At 45.8% G+C, this 16,608-nt stretch overlaps 1 protein-coding gene across 5 annotated transcripts in view; it reads left to right on the top strand.

The window, feature by feature from the left end:
- Positions 1-16,608, top strand: part of armc9 (armadillo repeat containing 9) — a 211,316-nt gene that overhangs the window by 94,111 nt on the left and 100,597 nt on the right. For all 5 annotated transcript variants that reach the window (XM_072474273.1, XM_072474271.1, XM_072474272.1 and 2 more), the window contains exons 8-9: positions 6,387-6,544; positions 11,346-11,444. In XM_072474273.1, coding sequence (XP_072330374.1) covers positions 6,387-6,544; positions 11,346-11,444 — 257 coding nt within the window. The remainder of the gene's footprint in view (positions 1-6,386; positions 6,545-11,345; positions 11,445-16,608) is intronic.

Below are 16,608 nucleotides of genomic sequence, written 5' to 3'. Positions count from 1 at the left end.
CATTATAAAGGCTAGTGCAGTCACTGAGAAATCTACTTCATTAACTGTCGCTCTGAACAGAAGTCAGCTATGTTAAAGTGAGCACCTGCATGACAGAAGAATGTAAAATCCAATTTTTTAAATCACACAAATTTGTTGCAGTCTCTTCACATTGGGGCCCATGAAGATAATTTATTAATAAATTGGTTATCAAAATTATACTTGTGTTCGGGGCAGCACGGCGGTGCAGTGGTTAGCACTGTTGCTCACGGCGCCGAGGTCCCAGGTTCGATCCCGTCCCTAGGTCACTGTCCGTGTGAAGTTTGCACATTCTCCCCGTGTTTGCGTGGGCTTCACCCCCACAACCCAAGATGTGCAGGGTAGGTGGATTGGTCCTGGTAAATTGCCCCTTAATTGGAAAAAATGAATTGGGTACTCTAAATGTATTTTTAAAAATTATACTTGTGTTTAAATTTGTTACTTAAATTTTATTACAAAGTGTGGAAAAAAGTAATTCACAAAGTTGGAATACTTTCTGTCAAACTTGTTTGATTTGATCGCATCGAGAAGAATAAAAGTTTCCTCCTTGAACTGAGCAAATGTTGGTAATACGTAGACCATGAGAGACTGTACATAGTTTTACTGGAAGGTGCATTTTCATTCAGAAATTCGAAGGGTTGATAGGGGAAAAATGGAATTCCTAGATGGCAACTAACACAGTGGAAGGTGATCTTCTGAGATTGATGGTAAAGTCGGAGAATCTTTATTCTGGATTTAACATTTATTTTCCGTAGTCAGTAATATGTGATTAATGAAACTAAGTAGCATCATAGAAAAACAGTCATTTCCAAACACCTGCACTTCTATTTGTTTTAAATGCATTCATGGGATGTGAGCTGGCTAGGCTAGCATTTATCATCTTCCCTAGAAGGTAGTGGTGAGCAGTCTTCTTGAATTGCTGCAGATCATGTGCAAAAGGTAGACCCGTATCCCAGTTAGGGTGGGAATTCCAAGATTTTGAACCAATAACAGTGAAAGAATGGTGATATATTTCCAAGTCAGGATTGTGAGTGGTTTGGAGGTGAACTTCCAGGTGGTGGTCTTCCCATGTGTCTGCTGCCCTTGTCCTAGATGGTAGCAGTTGTGATTTGGAAATGCAGTCTAAGGAGCCTTGGTGAGTTCTTGCAGTGCATCTTGTTGCCATTGTTCGCCTGTAGTGAAGGGAGTAATGTTTTGTGGATGTGGTGCCAATCAAGCGGACTGCTCAATCCTGCATAGTATCAAGATTTTTGCGTGTAGTTGAAGCTGCATTCGTCAAAGCAAATGGAGAGTATTCAATCACACTCCTGACTCCCCACAGAATTTTCAGCCTCTGACCACAGTATTTATATCGCTAGCCCAGTTCAGTTTCTGGTCAGTGGTAACCCCAAGATGTTTATAGTGGAGGATTCAACAATGGTACTGCCATTGAATGTCAAGGGGGCATGGTTAGGTCCTCTCTTGTTGGAGATGGTTATTGCCTGTCACTTTTGTGGCACGAATGTAACTTGCCATTTGTCAGCCCAAGCCTGGACATTGTCCTGGTCTTACTGCATTTGAACAGGGCCTGGTGTGGTTAGTTCTCCCAGCAAAGACTATACTGGGATCAATATGCTGCTTTGAGCATTGAGCTCCGAATATTTAATAAATTGATGTTCACTGACCACCCATGTCCTCCAGTTACTAAAGCAACCTTGCATCTTTGGACAGATGATTAATCCTAAACAGCTGGCTTGCAATGCAGAACAATGCCAGCAGCGCGGGTTCAATTCCTGTACCGGCCTCCCCGAAAAGCCGCCGGAATGTGGCGACTGGGGGCTTTTCACAGTAACTTCATTGAACCCTACTTGTGACAATAAGCGATTATTATTATTAATGAGCATTCGCTTTGAATACAATAGTGCGAACGTGAATTAAGATCACAGGATAATTACAGATGAACAAAACTGGGTTCACCTGAGTTAAATTTGGAAGGAGAGCCCTGCAGTCCACCTTGAAAATATGGTTAGCATCAAACAAACTAATGACAAGTAGAAAAATATCTTACTTGAACAGCATGCACATATTATAGGATGTACACGTGTAGATTTTGCTTTGAATTCATCACACACGTCTACAAGTCAGTGGTTACAGAACTGGTGTTATTATCCTTAAGCCCCTGAAAGAACAGAATGTTGGACATCTCCAGATATCATTGCTCAAATTATTTGGAATGTTTACAGATGCCAAGATATTTACAAATTGCAAATGTAAGCTTTACTGTCAAACAAGGATGTTAATTTTAGGAGAATAGGGTGTGTACTGTGTGTGCACTGCCCGTCTAAAGTTACCATCTTTGTGACGTCCCTTTTTTGAGATTTTTAAAAAAGACAAACAACCCCCTTAGAACATAGAATTCCTACAGTTCAAGATGTGTGTGAGCGTTGCGGGGGGGTGGGGTGGGGGCGCAAACCACATTCATATGTTTTGGTCCTGTCCAAAGCTGGAGGATTACTGGAAGGAGGTTTTTAAGGTAATCTCTAAGGTCTTGCATGTGAAACTTGGCCCGGGCCCTCTGGAGGCCATATTCGGGGTGTCGGATCAGCCGGGGTTGGAAGCGGGTGCGGAGGCAGATGTTGTAGCCTTCGCCTCATTGATTGCCCGAATGCAGATCCTGTTGGGGTGGAGGTCAAACTCTCCACCCTGTGCCCTGGCATGGCGGGGGACCTGCTGGAAATCCTAACTCTTGAGAAGGTGAAATTTGAACTGAGGCAAAGGATGGAGGGGTTCTACAATTTGTGGGAGTTCTTCATTATGCACTTTCAAGAATTGGATGACATTGAACATTAGTAAGAAGTCTTACAACACCAGGTTAAAGTCCAACAGGTTTGTATCAAACACTAGATTTCGGAGCACTGCCCCTTCCTCAGGTGAATGAAGAGGTATGTTCCGGAAACATATAGATAGACGAATTCAAAGATGCAAGACAATGCTTGGAATGCGAGCATTTGCAGTTAATTAAGTGTTTACAGATCCAGAGATAGGGGTAACCCCAGGTTAAAGAGGTGTTGTAAGACTTCTTATTGTGCTCACCCCAGTCCAACGCCGGCATCTCTACATCATTGAACATTAGGGGGAGGGTTGGGGGGTGACTGTGTGTCTTGATGGTGATTATGGGTGATTCCTGATTCCTTTTTTATTTGATGTTTGTTTTGACATGTGGGTTGTTTGGGGGTTGGTGGGAGGGGATTGTTGTTGATAAGGAGATTGACATGGTATTTGTTACCGTTGATTGTTGGTGGGTGTAAATTTTGAAGAAAATGTGAAAAAGGAGGAGAATAAAAAAATATTTAAAATAAAGAATTCCTACAGTTCAGAAAGAGGCCATTTGACCCATCAAGTCTGCACCGACTTTCTGAAAGAGCACCCTACCTAGGCCCAATGCCCTGCCCTATCCCTGTAATCCCACCTGATCTGAACACCTTTGGGCACTAAGGGGCAATTTAGCGTGGCCAATCCACCTAACCTACACATCTTTGGACTGTGGGTGGAAACCAGAGCACCCGGAAGAAACCCACGCAGACATGTGGAGAAAGAGCAAATTCTGCAGTCACCCAAGGAATTGAACCTGGGTCCCTGGCACTGTGAGGTGGCAGAGCTAACCACTGTGCCACCGTGCCGTCCTCTCTGTATCGTTTTATTGAAAGATTTTTTGGGGCAAAACTTATTCACCAAGTTATTACAGCACAGAAGGAGGCCATTTGATTCATCAAGTCAGCAATCCAGCCAGTATTTACATGAATACAACGGTGATACTTTACATGGAGAAGCATGCCAAATCAAACATCAGCCTAATTTCTGCTGCCCTATTGCCTCTGGTTCCCTGTAAGAATTTGCCAGAGTTATTTTTGTATGCAGCTAAAAGGAACTTAGGTGGGATTCTCCGAGCCTCCGCGCCGCAATCGTGCTCGGCGCGGGGGCAGAGAATGGGGCGTTATACCCACGATCGGGTCCGACGCCTTCCCGGGGACCGGAGAATCGCTGCCAGTTGTGCACGTGCGGTCGCCAAGGCGCCGGTTGGGGGCCATTAAAAGAGGCCCCTGTGGCGATTTTCCGCTGGCAACTGGCCAAGTTCCCGCCGGTGTGATTCACTCTTGATTCCACTCGGCGGGCACTTGGAGTCCGCGGCTACCCTGGTGGGGACCGGGGGGATCAGTCACCGGGTGGGGGGGGGGGGGGCTCCAGGCTGGCCAGGCTCGCGATCAGGGTCCACCGATCGGCGGGCGCGTGCGATATAGGGAGGGGCCTATATTGTGGAGGCTGGCCCGCTATGTGGGTCCGCCATGTTGCGCGGGCCCGCGGCCTGAAGTGCAGAGCCCCGTATCGGCAGCCGGAGCTGCATGGACAACTCCGGGGCCCTGCTGGTCCCCTTCAAAACGGAGAATCGCTCTGCACTTTCTAGAAAACAGTGCAGAGTGATTCGCGCCCGTTTTCTCATGGGCGTGGGGTCATAGCCCCATTATCAGAGAATTCTGGCCCTTGTCTTTCATAAACAACCCCCTTAGAACATAGAATTCCTACAGTTCAGAAAGAGGCCATTTGATCCATTGAGTCTGCACCAACTCTCTGAAAGAGCATCCTACCTGGGCTCAAATATTATTTGCGGACATATTGGGCGTGATTCAACGACCTTATTGTGCCTGGTGCAGATTCAGGCGCAACAGGTGAATCGTGCGAGAGTCCCAAATCGGGCTTCACGTCGGACTCGCTCTACCCAGCGCGATCTGGTTCTTAGGGCAAGGGCCGTCAGCATATTCAAATGAGCCTAATGGCACGTTTAAATACCTGGATTCCGGATTCGCATGGCGTCAGGGAATCAACGGCCATGCCTGCAAGACCTCACCAGGTAACAGCATCTGATGTGGGGAGGGGCTCTCGCAGGCCAGTGAAGACCCCCGGGTTGGGGACAGTGCAGGGTCTGGCACCTGAGGCCGGCCCCCGCCAGTGCCAACCTGGCACGGGCACTTGGCACTGCCAGCCTGGAAGTTCCAGGGTATCCGGGTGCTAGGTTGGCACTGCCAGGGGCCGGGCCTGTGGGAGAGTGGAGTCCTTTATCAGTTGGTGGGGATTCCCAGGGGCCTCGACAAGTTTGGGGGTGTTGAAGGAGTGGGGGAGGTTGATTAAATATGGGTGGGGGCCTAAAAATGGGGAGGGTGGAAAGACCAAGGCTGCCGATCAAAATGGTGCCTTGATCTGGGAATAGCAATTCCTGCTGGCAAGATCAGCTTGCCAGCAGGAAATCTCTTGAGTGTAGCTTCAGCACGGAGAAACTTCCTGAAGCCAAAGAAAAACGGCAACGTGCCATTGAACAGGAGGGTGCTTTTTGGCGCTGCACCCTGCTAAAAATGCCCAAAAGTTTTTAACATTTGTCTGCTGAATTGTGCCCGTTGTTATTCTTTGTTCTTTCATGGGATATAGTCATCGCTGGCAAGCACTTGTTGCCCTTCCCTAATTGCTTTTGCACAGATTGAGAGGCTTAATCAGCCATTTCAGATGGCAGTAAAGTGTCAACCACATTGCTGTGGGTAGGGAGACACATACAGGCTAGTAGGAGTAAGGATGGCAGATTTCTTTTTTAGTGAACCAGATGTTTTTTTACAACAATCAATGATGCTTTCGTGGTCAGCATTACTGAGGCTAGCTTTTAATTCCAGATTTATTTATTAGATTTAAATTCCACCAGCTGGCATAGTGGGATTTGAACCCATGTCCTCCAGAGAATTAGCCTGGGTCTCTGGACAGTGACACTATGCCATCAAACTCCCATAAACAGCAGTGCATAATGGCCAGATAATCTGTTTTTGTGATGTTGATTGAGGGATAAATATTGGCCAGGACGCTGGAGATAACTCCTCTGCCTTCTTTGAAATAGTGCTATGTGTTTTTTCACATTCACCCAAGCAGTTAGATGGGGCCTCATTTTAAAGTCTCACCCAAACGATAACACCTCTGATGGTGCAGCATTCCCTCACACTGCTCTGGAGTGTCAGCCATGATTTTAGTGCTGGAGTGGAATTTGAACTCAGAAACATATGATTCAAACGTGAGAGGGCTACCTACTGGACTACAGCTGACACTTGAGCATGTGGATGCCCCTGAAATATCTTGCGAATGAAAGAGGGAGCTCAAGAGGGATTGTGTGATTAAATTAATGTTTAACGTTTGACACCTCCAAGGGTGTCTCAATTATAATATGCTGATAGGATTAGAAATTGTTAAATACTTGAACTCAGGAGTTATTTTTATAGGAAAAGTGATGTAGTGAAGGATCTAAAAAATATACAAGGATATTCTCATGTATGATCATGATGTTGACATTCAATTGGCAGAATTATTGCAACAACTTCAGCAACAGTTAGTAGAGACTGAGAGAAAAGCAGCAACATACATGAAGAGATACAGCAAGATGCAAGAGGATTACCAAAGCCTGATTGGAGTCACTGCAGAGCTGGTAGATTCCTTGGAAGCTACAGTAAATGGGAAAATGGTAAGATTGCTCCAGATTCCTCTATCATTATCCCTGTGCTATTAAGATCATAGAATTTACTCTCGTTGAATGTTACTTCAATGTCCATCACCAAGAGGAGCTTGGTAGCATCACTACCAACTGAGCTTGCCAAGACCTCAAGCGCATAGCTGGCGGACTGGTCCAAAACGGTTGGTGAGAAAACCAACACAAGGGAAAAATGTACTTTATCTCACCCTCTCCAATCTACCTGTCTAAGACCGTATTGGTAGGAGTCCACCGCACAGTTATTGTGGAGATAAGCTCCCATCTTAATGCTGAGGTCCCCCGGTTACCCTCCATCATACTATGTAGCATTTGTCACCATGCTAAAGCAGCTTGCAATAGACAGAGCTAAGCGATCCATCACCAGTGGATCGGATCAAAACTTGCAGTCCTGCTCTACCCAGTTATGAATAGTGAATGGACAAACAGTTAGGAGGACGAGGCTCCATTAACGTCCACATCCTCAATCTTGGCAAAACTCAGCAAGAGAGTGCACAAGACAAGCTGGAGCTAGATCTGGCGCACAATGATCCATCTCAACCTCCTGACCATTTACATCTGCTGAGTGTTGAGGGGATGTCTTGGCATGCTATACAGCAGCAGCAGCAAGCTGCTAATGAGCCAATCACATTGAAGTAATCACATATGGCAAACTAAGAAGTTAAAAGCACTTGATAATAGCTCTTAATTTTCTGATAGCAAAATAAATGATTAAATTGGATTTTGAAGCTAAAATAACAATAAACAAACTAGTTTTAAAATTATTTGTCGACGCCGCTAGAAGGGATCAAGGCAAAGTGGGAGGAAGAGTTGGGAGAGGATATGGAGGAGGGGTTCTGGTGTGAGGTGGTCCGGAGGGTAAACGCCTCCACCTCGTGTGCGAGGTTGGGGCTGATACAACGGAAGGTGGTGTATAGAGCACACCTTACAAGGGCGAGGATGAGCCAGCCCATTGAGGGGGTAGAAGATATGTGTGAACGTTACGGGGGGGGGGTGCGGCGCAAACCACGTTCATATGTTTTGTTCCTGTCCAAAGCCAGAGGATTACTGGAAGGAGGTGTTTAGGGTAATCTCTAAAGTGGTGCACGTGGAACTGGACCCGAGCCCTCGGAGGCCATATTCGGGGTGTCGGACCAGCCGGGGTTGGAAACGGGCGCGGAGGCAGGTGTGGTAGCCTTTGCCTCGTTAATCGCCCGAAGGCGGATCCTGTTAGGGTGGAGATCAAACTCTCCACCCCGTGCCCTTGCGTGGTGGGGGGACCTGCTGGAATTCTTAACGCTTTAAAAGGTCAAATTTGAACTGAGGGGAAGGATGGAGGGGTTCTACAATTCATGGGCGTTATTCATTATGCACTTTCGAGAATTGGATCACATCGAACATTAGGGGGGTTGGGGGCTGGGAGGGTTGGGGGAGGGGGACTGTATGTGTTAATGGTGACTATGGGTGATTCCTGATTCCTTTTTGTCATTTGTTTATGTTAACATGCGGGCCAATGTCTGGGGTTTGGTGGGAGGATGGGATCGTTGTTATTGATATGGGGATTGACATTACATTCGTTACTGATTATTGTTTATTGCCGGGTGTAAATTTGGGAGAAAATGAGAAAAAGGAGGAGAATAAGAAATATTTTTTAAAAATAAAAAATTCTTTGTCGATGTGAAGAAATTTGACATTCCACAAATATAAAATTAGCTTCTCAGAGTCATTAAGGTGATAAACAGTAATTCTGAGGATTGTAAATAATTGAAAACCAGATTATATCTCATTCAACAATGTATAACGTTTTCAAAGGTTTTTAATAACAAAACCAATCGTATTAAAGTGAAAGTTCTAAGCAGTTCATAAGATTTCCCATTGATTACAGTGGGGAGATGCTCCAGATGCTGCCTCTGGGAGCTCATATGGAACTGATGGAAAATCAGTCATTTTGAGCAATGCGGCAGTCATATAAAAGTCTGAAATGCAGCTTGTCAAGAAACAGATTATAAAGGAAAGCTAATTAATGCCTATATTACTGTAGGAAAATGGGTAGAAGGTATCATTGATACAGCAGTGGAGATTGCTGGATGAAGTTGGTGAAAGAAAAGACTACCTCATGAGCACTAACTCCAGAAGGAACACTTCAGAATACTTGATAGAAGGTTGCCGACACATAGTGCTGTCAGCAACTCCCATTGGCTTGAATACAAACGTGAAAGGAACTGGCAGCCCCATAGAAAATTGACATAATGGGCAGAATTTTCAACCCGAGGCCAAAGCATGGATTTACAGGCATTAATTTAGAATTTAGTTTGGCCTTAGCTTGCCCTTGGACTGATCTCTTGTGGCTTTGTCCCTCATGCTTGTCCCTTACATTCCTTTTGCTGCCTTTGTTTCCCTCCCCTCCTTTCCTTTTGCTCTCTGTCCCATGGCTTTCCTGTGATTCTCCCTCCCTCCTCCCCCATCCCCCCTTTACTAGTTTCTGGCCACAAACAGGTCTTGAAACAAGTTGGTGAACAACTTCCACGTCCTGTGGAAGTCTTCGTCCGACCCACAGATGGCGAATTTTATTTTCTCCGGCCTGAGAAATTCCGCCAGATCGGGCAATCAGTCTGCAGCCTTGGATGGTGCTGCCGATCGGCAGGCAAGCAGGATTATCCGGTGGGCGATTAGGGAGGCAAAGGCTAGTGCGTTGGCTCTCCTCCCCATGAAGTATTCTGGTTGATCTGATACCCCGAAGACCGCTACTTTGGGCATGGCTCGACCCTCACTCCCACAACCCTGGACATGGCCTCAAAGAAGGTTGTCCAGTACTTGACAAGCCTTGGGGCATGCCCAGAACATGTGGGTGTGGTTGATCAGACCTTTTTGGCACCATTTGCATTTTTAATATTGTTTAATTATAACCTCAAATCTTGAAGCATGTGGTCAGATTACGACTGCATTATACATTAACATGGGCGGGATTCTCCGACCCCCCCGCCGGGGGTTCTCTGACCCCCAGCTGGTGGGGCTGGCGTAAATCCCGCCCCCGCCGGTTGCCGAATTCCCCGGCACCGGATATTTGGCGGGGGCGGGAATCGTGCCGCGCCGGTTGGCGCGCGCCCCCCCCACCCGGGGGTTCTCCGGCCCGGATGGGCCGAAGTCCCGCTGCTGGAATGCCTGTCCCGCCGGCGTGGATTAAACCATCTCTCTTACTGGCGGGACATGGCGGCGGGCTCCGGGGTCCTGGGGGGGGCGCCGGGCGATCTGGCCCCGGGGGGTGCCCCCACGGTGGACTGGCCCGCGATCGGGGCCCACCGATCCGCGGGCGGGACTGTGCCGTGGGGGCACTCTTTTCCTTCCGCCTTCGCCACGATCTCCACCATGGCGGAGGCGGAAGAGACCCCCTCCACTGCGCATGCGCGGGGATGCCGTGAGCGGCCGCTGACGCTCCCGCGCATGCGCCGCCCGGCAAAGTCAGTTTCGCGCCAGCTGGCGGGGCACCAAAGGCCTTTCCCGCCAGCTGGCGGGGCGGAAATCAGTCCGGCGCGTGCCTAGCCCCTCTAAGTTAGGGCTCGGCCGCTCAAGATGCGGATGATTCCGCACCTTTGGGGCGGCGCGATGCCGGACTGATTCGCGCCGTTTTGGGCGCCGGTCGGCGGACATCGCGCCGATTGCGGAGAATTCCGCCCCATATGTAGCATCACCTCTAAAATTAGGTCTGGAGTGTCTCAGAAGTTTAGATTCTTTTGCCAGAGATTTGCCACTATTAAGATATGCTAACCAGAGAATGTATGAATCGCATTACAGTAATGGGCAAAACATTTTCTTCAATTTGCTATGTACGCTGGACGGCACGGTGACGCAATGGTTAGCACTGCTGCCTCACAGTGCCAAGGTCCAAGGTTCGATCCCGGCCCTGGGTCACTGTCCATGGGGAGTTTGCACATCCTCCCCGTGTCTGCGTGGGCGTCACCCCCACAAAACAAAAGATGTGCAGTGGAAGTAGATTGGCCATGCTAAATTGCCCCTTAATTGGAAAAAAAAATGGACACTCTAAAAAAAATTTTAGTAGTTGTTTTATATGCTAAGATTGTTAAATAATACACAAATGTTGACTGAAAATGAGATCTCAGTTGACTACTTTAATGACCTAACAGGTTGCTAACAAGTATCAATAAGCTTCCTTTGAGGATACTGAAATTCTGATTTCATGCAGATCAGTAAAGGAGAAATTAGTCTCTGCAACAAAAAGCAATATTAGTGGTGAATTAACCTTAGCTGATGTTTCATAGAATTTACAGTGCAGAAGGAGGCCATTCGGCCCATCGAGTCTGCAACGGCTCTTGGAAAGAGCACCCTACCCAAGGTCAACACCTCCACCCTATCCCCATAACCCAGTAACCCCACCCAACACGAAGGGCAATTTTGGACACTAAGGTCAATTTATCATGGCCAATCCACCTACCCTGCGCATCTTTGGACTGTGGGAGGAAACCGGAGCACCCAGAGGAAACCCACGCACAGACGGGGAGGATGTGCAGACTCCGCACAGACAGTGACCCAAGCCGGAATCGAACCTGGGACCCTGGAGCTGTGAAGCAATTGTGCTATTCACAATGCTACCGTGCTGCCCTGTTGTATAGCTTCCAGCAATTGACTAATGAGATCTAAGGGCAGGCCATACCAGCTCCCATAGCTTGGACATTGTGTGATCTGCAGAAAGACACAGAAAGAAGGTAAAAAAAACGCTCTTAAGACAATAATAAAAATCTATCATTTAAATTTCACTTAATGATCTATTTGCTTTTACTAGATCACACCAGAATATCTGCAGAGTGTCTGTGTGCGACTGTTTAGCAACCAAATGAGACAAAACGTGGCCCAAAGCATTGACTTCACAAGACCAGGAACTGTAAGTATTGGATTTGTTTATGAATCCGGTGAACTAAATCTGAGAGTTTCATCAATTTATTATACTTTTTAAAAAATAACTAGATTACTTCAATTTCCCACGAAGGTACTGTCTGTGAGCAGCATGTACTCTCAAATCGCCAGATTTTTAAAATTAAATCTCTCCATTTGCCATGGTGGAATTTGAACAAGATCTCTGGGTTGCGGATCCAAAATAGAAAGAAAAGGTTGCATTTACATCATGTTTCAGAACATTTCAGCAGTTCACGGTCAATGAAGAACTTTTAAAGTTGTCACTGTTGCAGTGCAGGAAAATTTGGCAGCCTGGTTACACACAGTAAAGTTCCACAAAGATCACTTTGTATAAATTACTAGATAATCTGTTTTTGTTTGATGGATGAACAATGGCCACTGGGAGGATGCTGGGAGAAATTCCCTGTTACTATTCATACAGTGGAATGAAATCTTCCATCTGAGAAAGCAGATGGCATGAGGTGCCTTCAGTTTGTAGCATTCTCTCAGTACTGCACTGAAGTGTAAACCCAAATTTTGTGCTCAAGTCTTTGGTGTTATTACAGTTTACTACAATCTACTTGTTATTATAAATAAACATATAACACCTTTGGAACACTGGAGTATACTGGATTAGTAATCCAGTGGCCTGGACTAACAAACCATACAATATGGTCATGTTCCACCATGAAAAGTTGATTCAATTTAAAAGAAAATATTGAAATAAAAAGCTGATACCAGTCAAAATGATCAAGAATCTGTCGGATTGTTGTAAAAATACAACTGGTTTACTGATTTCCTTATTTGATCATGTCGTTATGTGGTTGACTCTTAACTGCCGTCCGAAATTGTCTAGCAAGCCACTAGTCTCTGCAATGCAACTGTTAAAACGGACCCATCACCACTTGTGAGCAATGCCTATACTCCCAAGAATGAATAAAAAGCAAAATAAGTTACTTAATATCTTATTTTTTGCGGTAGGAACATGTCCGATCAGATGATCTGCTACTTCTGAAAGAGATACGAGGCAGTCTGCTGTATAGTTAGATGAAGTGAAGTTGATTTCATTGAGGCAATTTTTTCATTTTACCCGTGATTTCTGCATTGTTTCATGAACATGGAAATACAGCCCCAAAATTCCTGGAGTTTGCAACACATACCTTAATTATATAGACTAAGGAAATCTTTGGTTTGGTTCGACAGGCTCCCTGCATTACCAAATATTGAACATGTAAGGCTACATTCCAACTCATTCAGTTATGTGAGTGATCTAGACAAGGCGCAAAGTAAATATGAATTAAACGGTTAAGAATGTAATGGGCCATAACATCCGAGCACCGGGCATCGTACTTAAGGGTACCCAAAAGGTTTTCTGCCCCCACCCTGGAAGTCCTCATGTGAGGATTGCACAGCCATTACCCGGGAAGATCAATCTTCCATTGAACAATTGGCTTCTAATGGGAACCACCCAAAACTCTGATTTAAATTGCAAATTTTGGATTGTTCTGATCATCTTACAATAATAGATCCCGAGCAAATGTTAAAAGAACTAAAATCACTTCTACCCTTCAGGGTAGCTATGGTCCAGCCCTTCCAACTCCCCCCCCCCCCCCGCCCCCCACCCCCGACTATACTGCAACCCTTCCCAACCCCCACCCCTCAATCCTTTTACTTTGTACATCTGCCTTGTAACTGGCTTCTCATAGTAGCTGGACCTTTAAAGCTACTTGCTTTATTACTGCTAATGCAGTGAGAAAGGTGGCATGTTACCATACCCTTGACTCAGTTGCCCTCGACACAATGCATCGGGAACCCTCTGCTCTGTACCTTTCTCACCCAACCTGCCTTGGAAGATCGGGTGAGAAAGTTGCAGCTGCAATTCAGGGTAAAAAACTAGGAGCAGACTGGCAATCGGACTCTGACTGCCACTCCATGGATGTGAAGGCCCAATATCCCATTTTCTTACAAATACATAAAGAACCCTCTCAGGAAAGCAGTAACAGTTGGAACCTGCTTTTCTTTGATAATATTTCTCATTCTGGGTGAATGAAATATTTATATACATGGATAGGGGTTCTTAACATCTACTTACATAGTGTGATTTCAGGAATTTCTCAAGGTGCAAAGTTAATTGGATGGTTCTATATCACAAAAGAGTAGAAAAACAAATTTATGAAGAAAATTGTCCCAGTCCCAATGTCCCTGTTTTAACAGTTGAAAATTAACGGAATATCAGCAAAAACAGAACAGCAATAAATCAGCATTGTAACATTCAATATATAATTGTTAAATTTCTCTTATTATGGATCAAATGGAAACAGGGAAAATTGGAACCAATAGTTACTTCAGTTAACAAACCTTTCTTACTCTTAAAAACTAGGGAGAACCAGCCAGTCTTTAATCCAACAGAACAGAAGATCCTTTTGTTCATCCCACCCTCTGTATGTGTATGTGGCTGGTTGATCAAGCATTTATTGCCCAGCCCTAGTTGCCCTTCAGAAAGTGGTGGTGAGGGTGAGTTGCCTTCTTGAAGCGCTGCAGTGCCTGAGGTGTAGGTACTCCCACAATGGTATTGGGGAGGGAGTTCTAGGCTTTTGACCCAACGACAGTGAAGGAACAGCAATATATTTCCAAGTTGGAGTGGTGAGTGACTTGAAGGGGACCTTCCAGGTGGCGGGGCTTCCAGGTATCTGCTGCTTTTGTCCTTCTAGATGGTAGTTGTCATCGGTTTGGAAGGTGCTGCCTAAGGAACCTTGGCGAGTTCCTACAGTACCTCTTGTAGATGATAGACATGGCTCTTCATCGGTGATGGAAGGATTGAATGTTTGTGGAAGGGGGAGTAATCAAGCGGGCTGCTTTGTCCTGCATAGTGTTGAGCTCCTTGAGTGTTGTTGGAGCTGCACTCATTCACGCAAATGGAGAGTGTTCCATTACACTCCTGACTTGTGCCTTGTAGATGGTGGACAGGCTTTGGCGGGGTCAAGAGGTGAGTTTCTCGCAGTGGGATTCCTAGCCTTTGACTTGCTCTGATAGCCACAGTATTAGCAGTCCAGCTCAGTTTCTGATCAATGGTAACCTCAAGGTTGTTGATTGTAATGTCCTTGAATGTCATGGGGCGATGGTTGGATCCTCTCTTGTAGGAGGCTGGTTTAGCACAGTGGGCTAAACAGCTGGCTTGTAATGCAGAACAATGCCAGCAGCGCGGGTTTAATTCCCGTACCGGCTCCCAGAACAGGTGCCGGAATGTGGCGACTAGTGCCTTTTCACAGTAACTTCATTGAAGCGTACTTGTGACAATAAATGATTATTATTATTATTATTATTATTATTATTATTATTAGATGATCATTGCTTGGCCCTTATGTGGTGTAAATGTAACTTGCCACTTGTCAGCTCAAGCCTGGATATTGTCCAGGTCTTTCCGCATTTGGACATGGACTGCTTCATTATCTGATGAGTCGCGAATGGTGCTGAACATTTTGCAATCATCTGAGATCATTCCCACTTCCAACCTTATGATGGAAGGTACGTCATTGATGAAGCAGCTCAAGATGTTCGGACCTGGGACACTACCTTCAGGAACTCCAGCAGTAATGTCCTGGAGCTGAGGTGATTGACCTCCAACCACCACAACCATCTTCCTTTGTGCCAAGTATGACTCCAACCAGCAGGTGGTTTTCCCCCTGATACCCATTGATTCCGGTTTTGCTTGGGCTCCTTGATGCCATACTCGGTCAAATATTGCCTTGATGTCAAGGACAGTCACTCTCACCTCACCTCTGCATTCAGCTCTTTTGTCCAATTTTGTCCCTCCACCATCATTTTTATAAGTTGTGTGCTGTTTTTGATGATTCAGATGCCACAGGCAGAAAATTTTAAAGAACTTAACTCTGCAGCTGCTGTCACCAGAAGAACTGATAAATTACCCATCTACATCTTTAAACTACCTCTGTGTCAAAACGGGAAGGACCACTGAGCTCAGCCTGGATCCACCCAAGCCACCAATCATTGAGAACCGTATAATTTAATGTTTATTGGACTTTAAATAATAAATTACAAAGTGGGAAGATGGGTTAAGTGACATTTTTAATGTGTGAACCTGTGTGTGTATGTGCATGAATGTTGCACCAGTTTATTTAGACTGGGAAATACAATAAAAAATATTCTCTTTTCCTTTTTAAAGAAACTCAAAGAAACATATCTGTGTCTTTTAAAGTGACAGCACGTAAAGAATTAAATGCTCACTGAATTTGACAACACATTATTTGAAAAAACCTGTTGCGGTCAAACATAGGGCTGTATTTTATGTGCCTCCTCCGGGTATGATTTGGGCAGGTGGCACAAAATATGGCAGGTGGGAGGGCTCACGTGATGTTAGTGTATGAGCGGCCGCGTTTTTGCGAAGAATTGCTCTATTCAACTTTTAATCCTTTATTGTATCCTCATGCACATCCCATAATTACTTACATTTGCGATATATGTCTTGTACTACATCCCTGGTAGATTCCGGCTCGATTTTAGCAATGAGGAGTGGAGTTAAATCAAAGTCTTTGTTTGATTGAGGTGATGGGAGGCGGCTGGGATGGGGCCTTGCTTGCAGTGAGGGGTTTGCTGATGAGCAGGTCTAGGATTTGGCAATGTTGTTGACATCAGGATGCCATTGTGAATGGTGTTCTGGATTATGGGCTCGGCTCCGTGGTGCAGGTTTTAACGCTCACTTTGATGAACTGCGAATTGTCTTTGAGAGAATCGTGGAGGTGGAGAAGAGAATCCTGTTATTTGATAGAGCAATTTCCCTGGTGAAGGCTCGCCTTTGGTCCTTGGAAACCCTGTTACATGGTATACCGTTTAGACTCGGGGCCAGACAAGGAGTGTTCATGTGCCTGGTCTCTTGCAAGGAGTGGGAGGCGAATTCACAACCAATTTTGTGTGTAAGCTGCCATGTTGTCACAATCTTGTTTTAAAGGCTGGGCATTTGAGGTTTGACGAAGCTCATTGTATCCAATCTTCAAGACCTGGGGTAGTTCAGAGACCCCAACCACTGGTCTTATGGTGTCCTGTCCTCAATGTCGAGGGGGTTGGTGGCGGCTAGATGTGTTGAATCATCCCCTCCTGCTGCGGCCTAGGTTCCTTGCTGCCATGGTGTTGAGGTG

This window comes from Scyliorhinus torazame, chromosome 14 (genome assembly GCF_047496885.1).
Source record: "Scyliorhinus torazame isolate Kashiwa2021f chromosome 14, sScyTor2.1, whole genome shotgun sequence".
In the NCBI taxonomy this organism is placed as follows: domain Eukaryota; kingdom Metazoa; phylum Chordata; class Chondrichthyes; order Carcharhiniformes; family Scyliorhinidae; genus Scyliorhinus; species Scyliorhinus torazame.
This window is presented reverse-complemented; position numbering and strand designations above follow the sequence as displayed.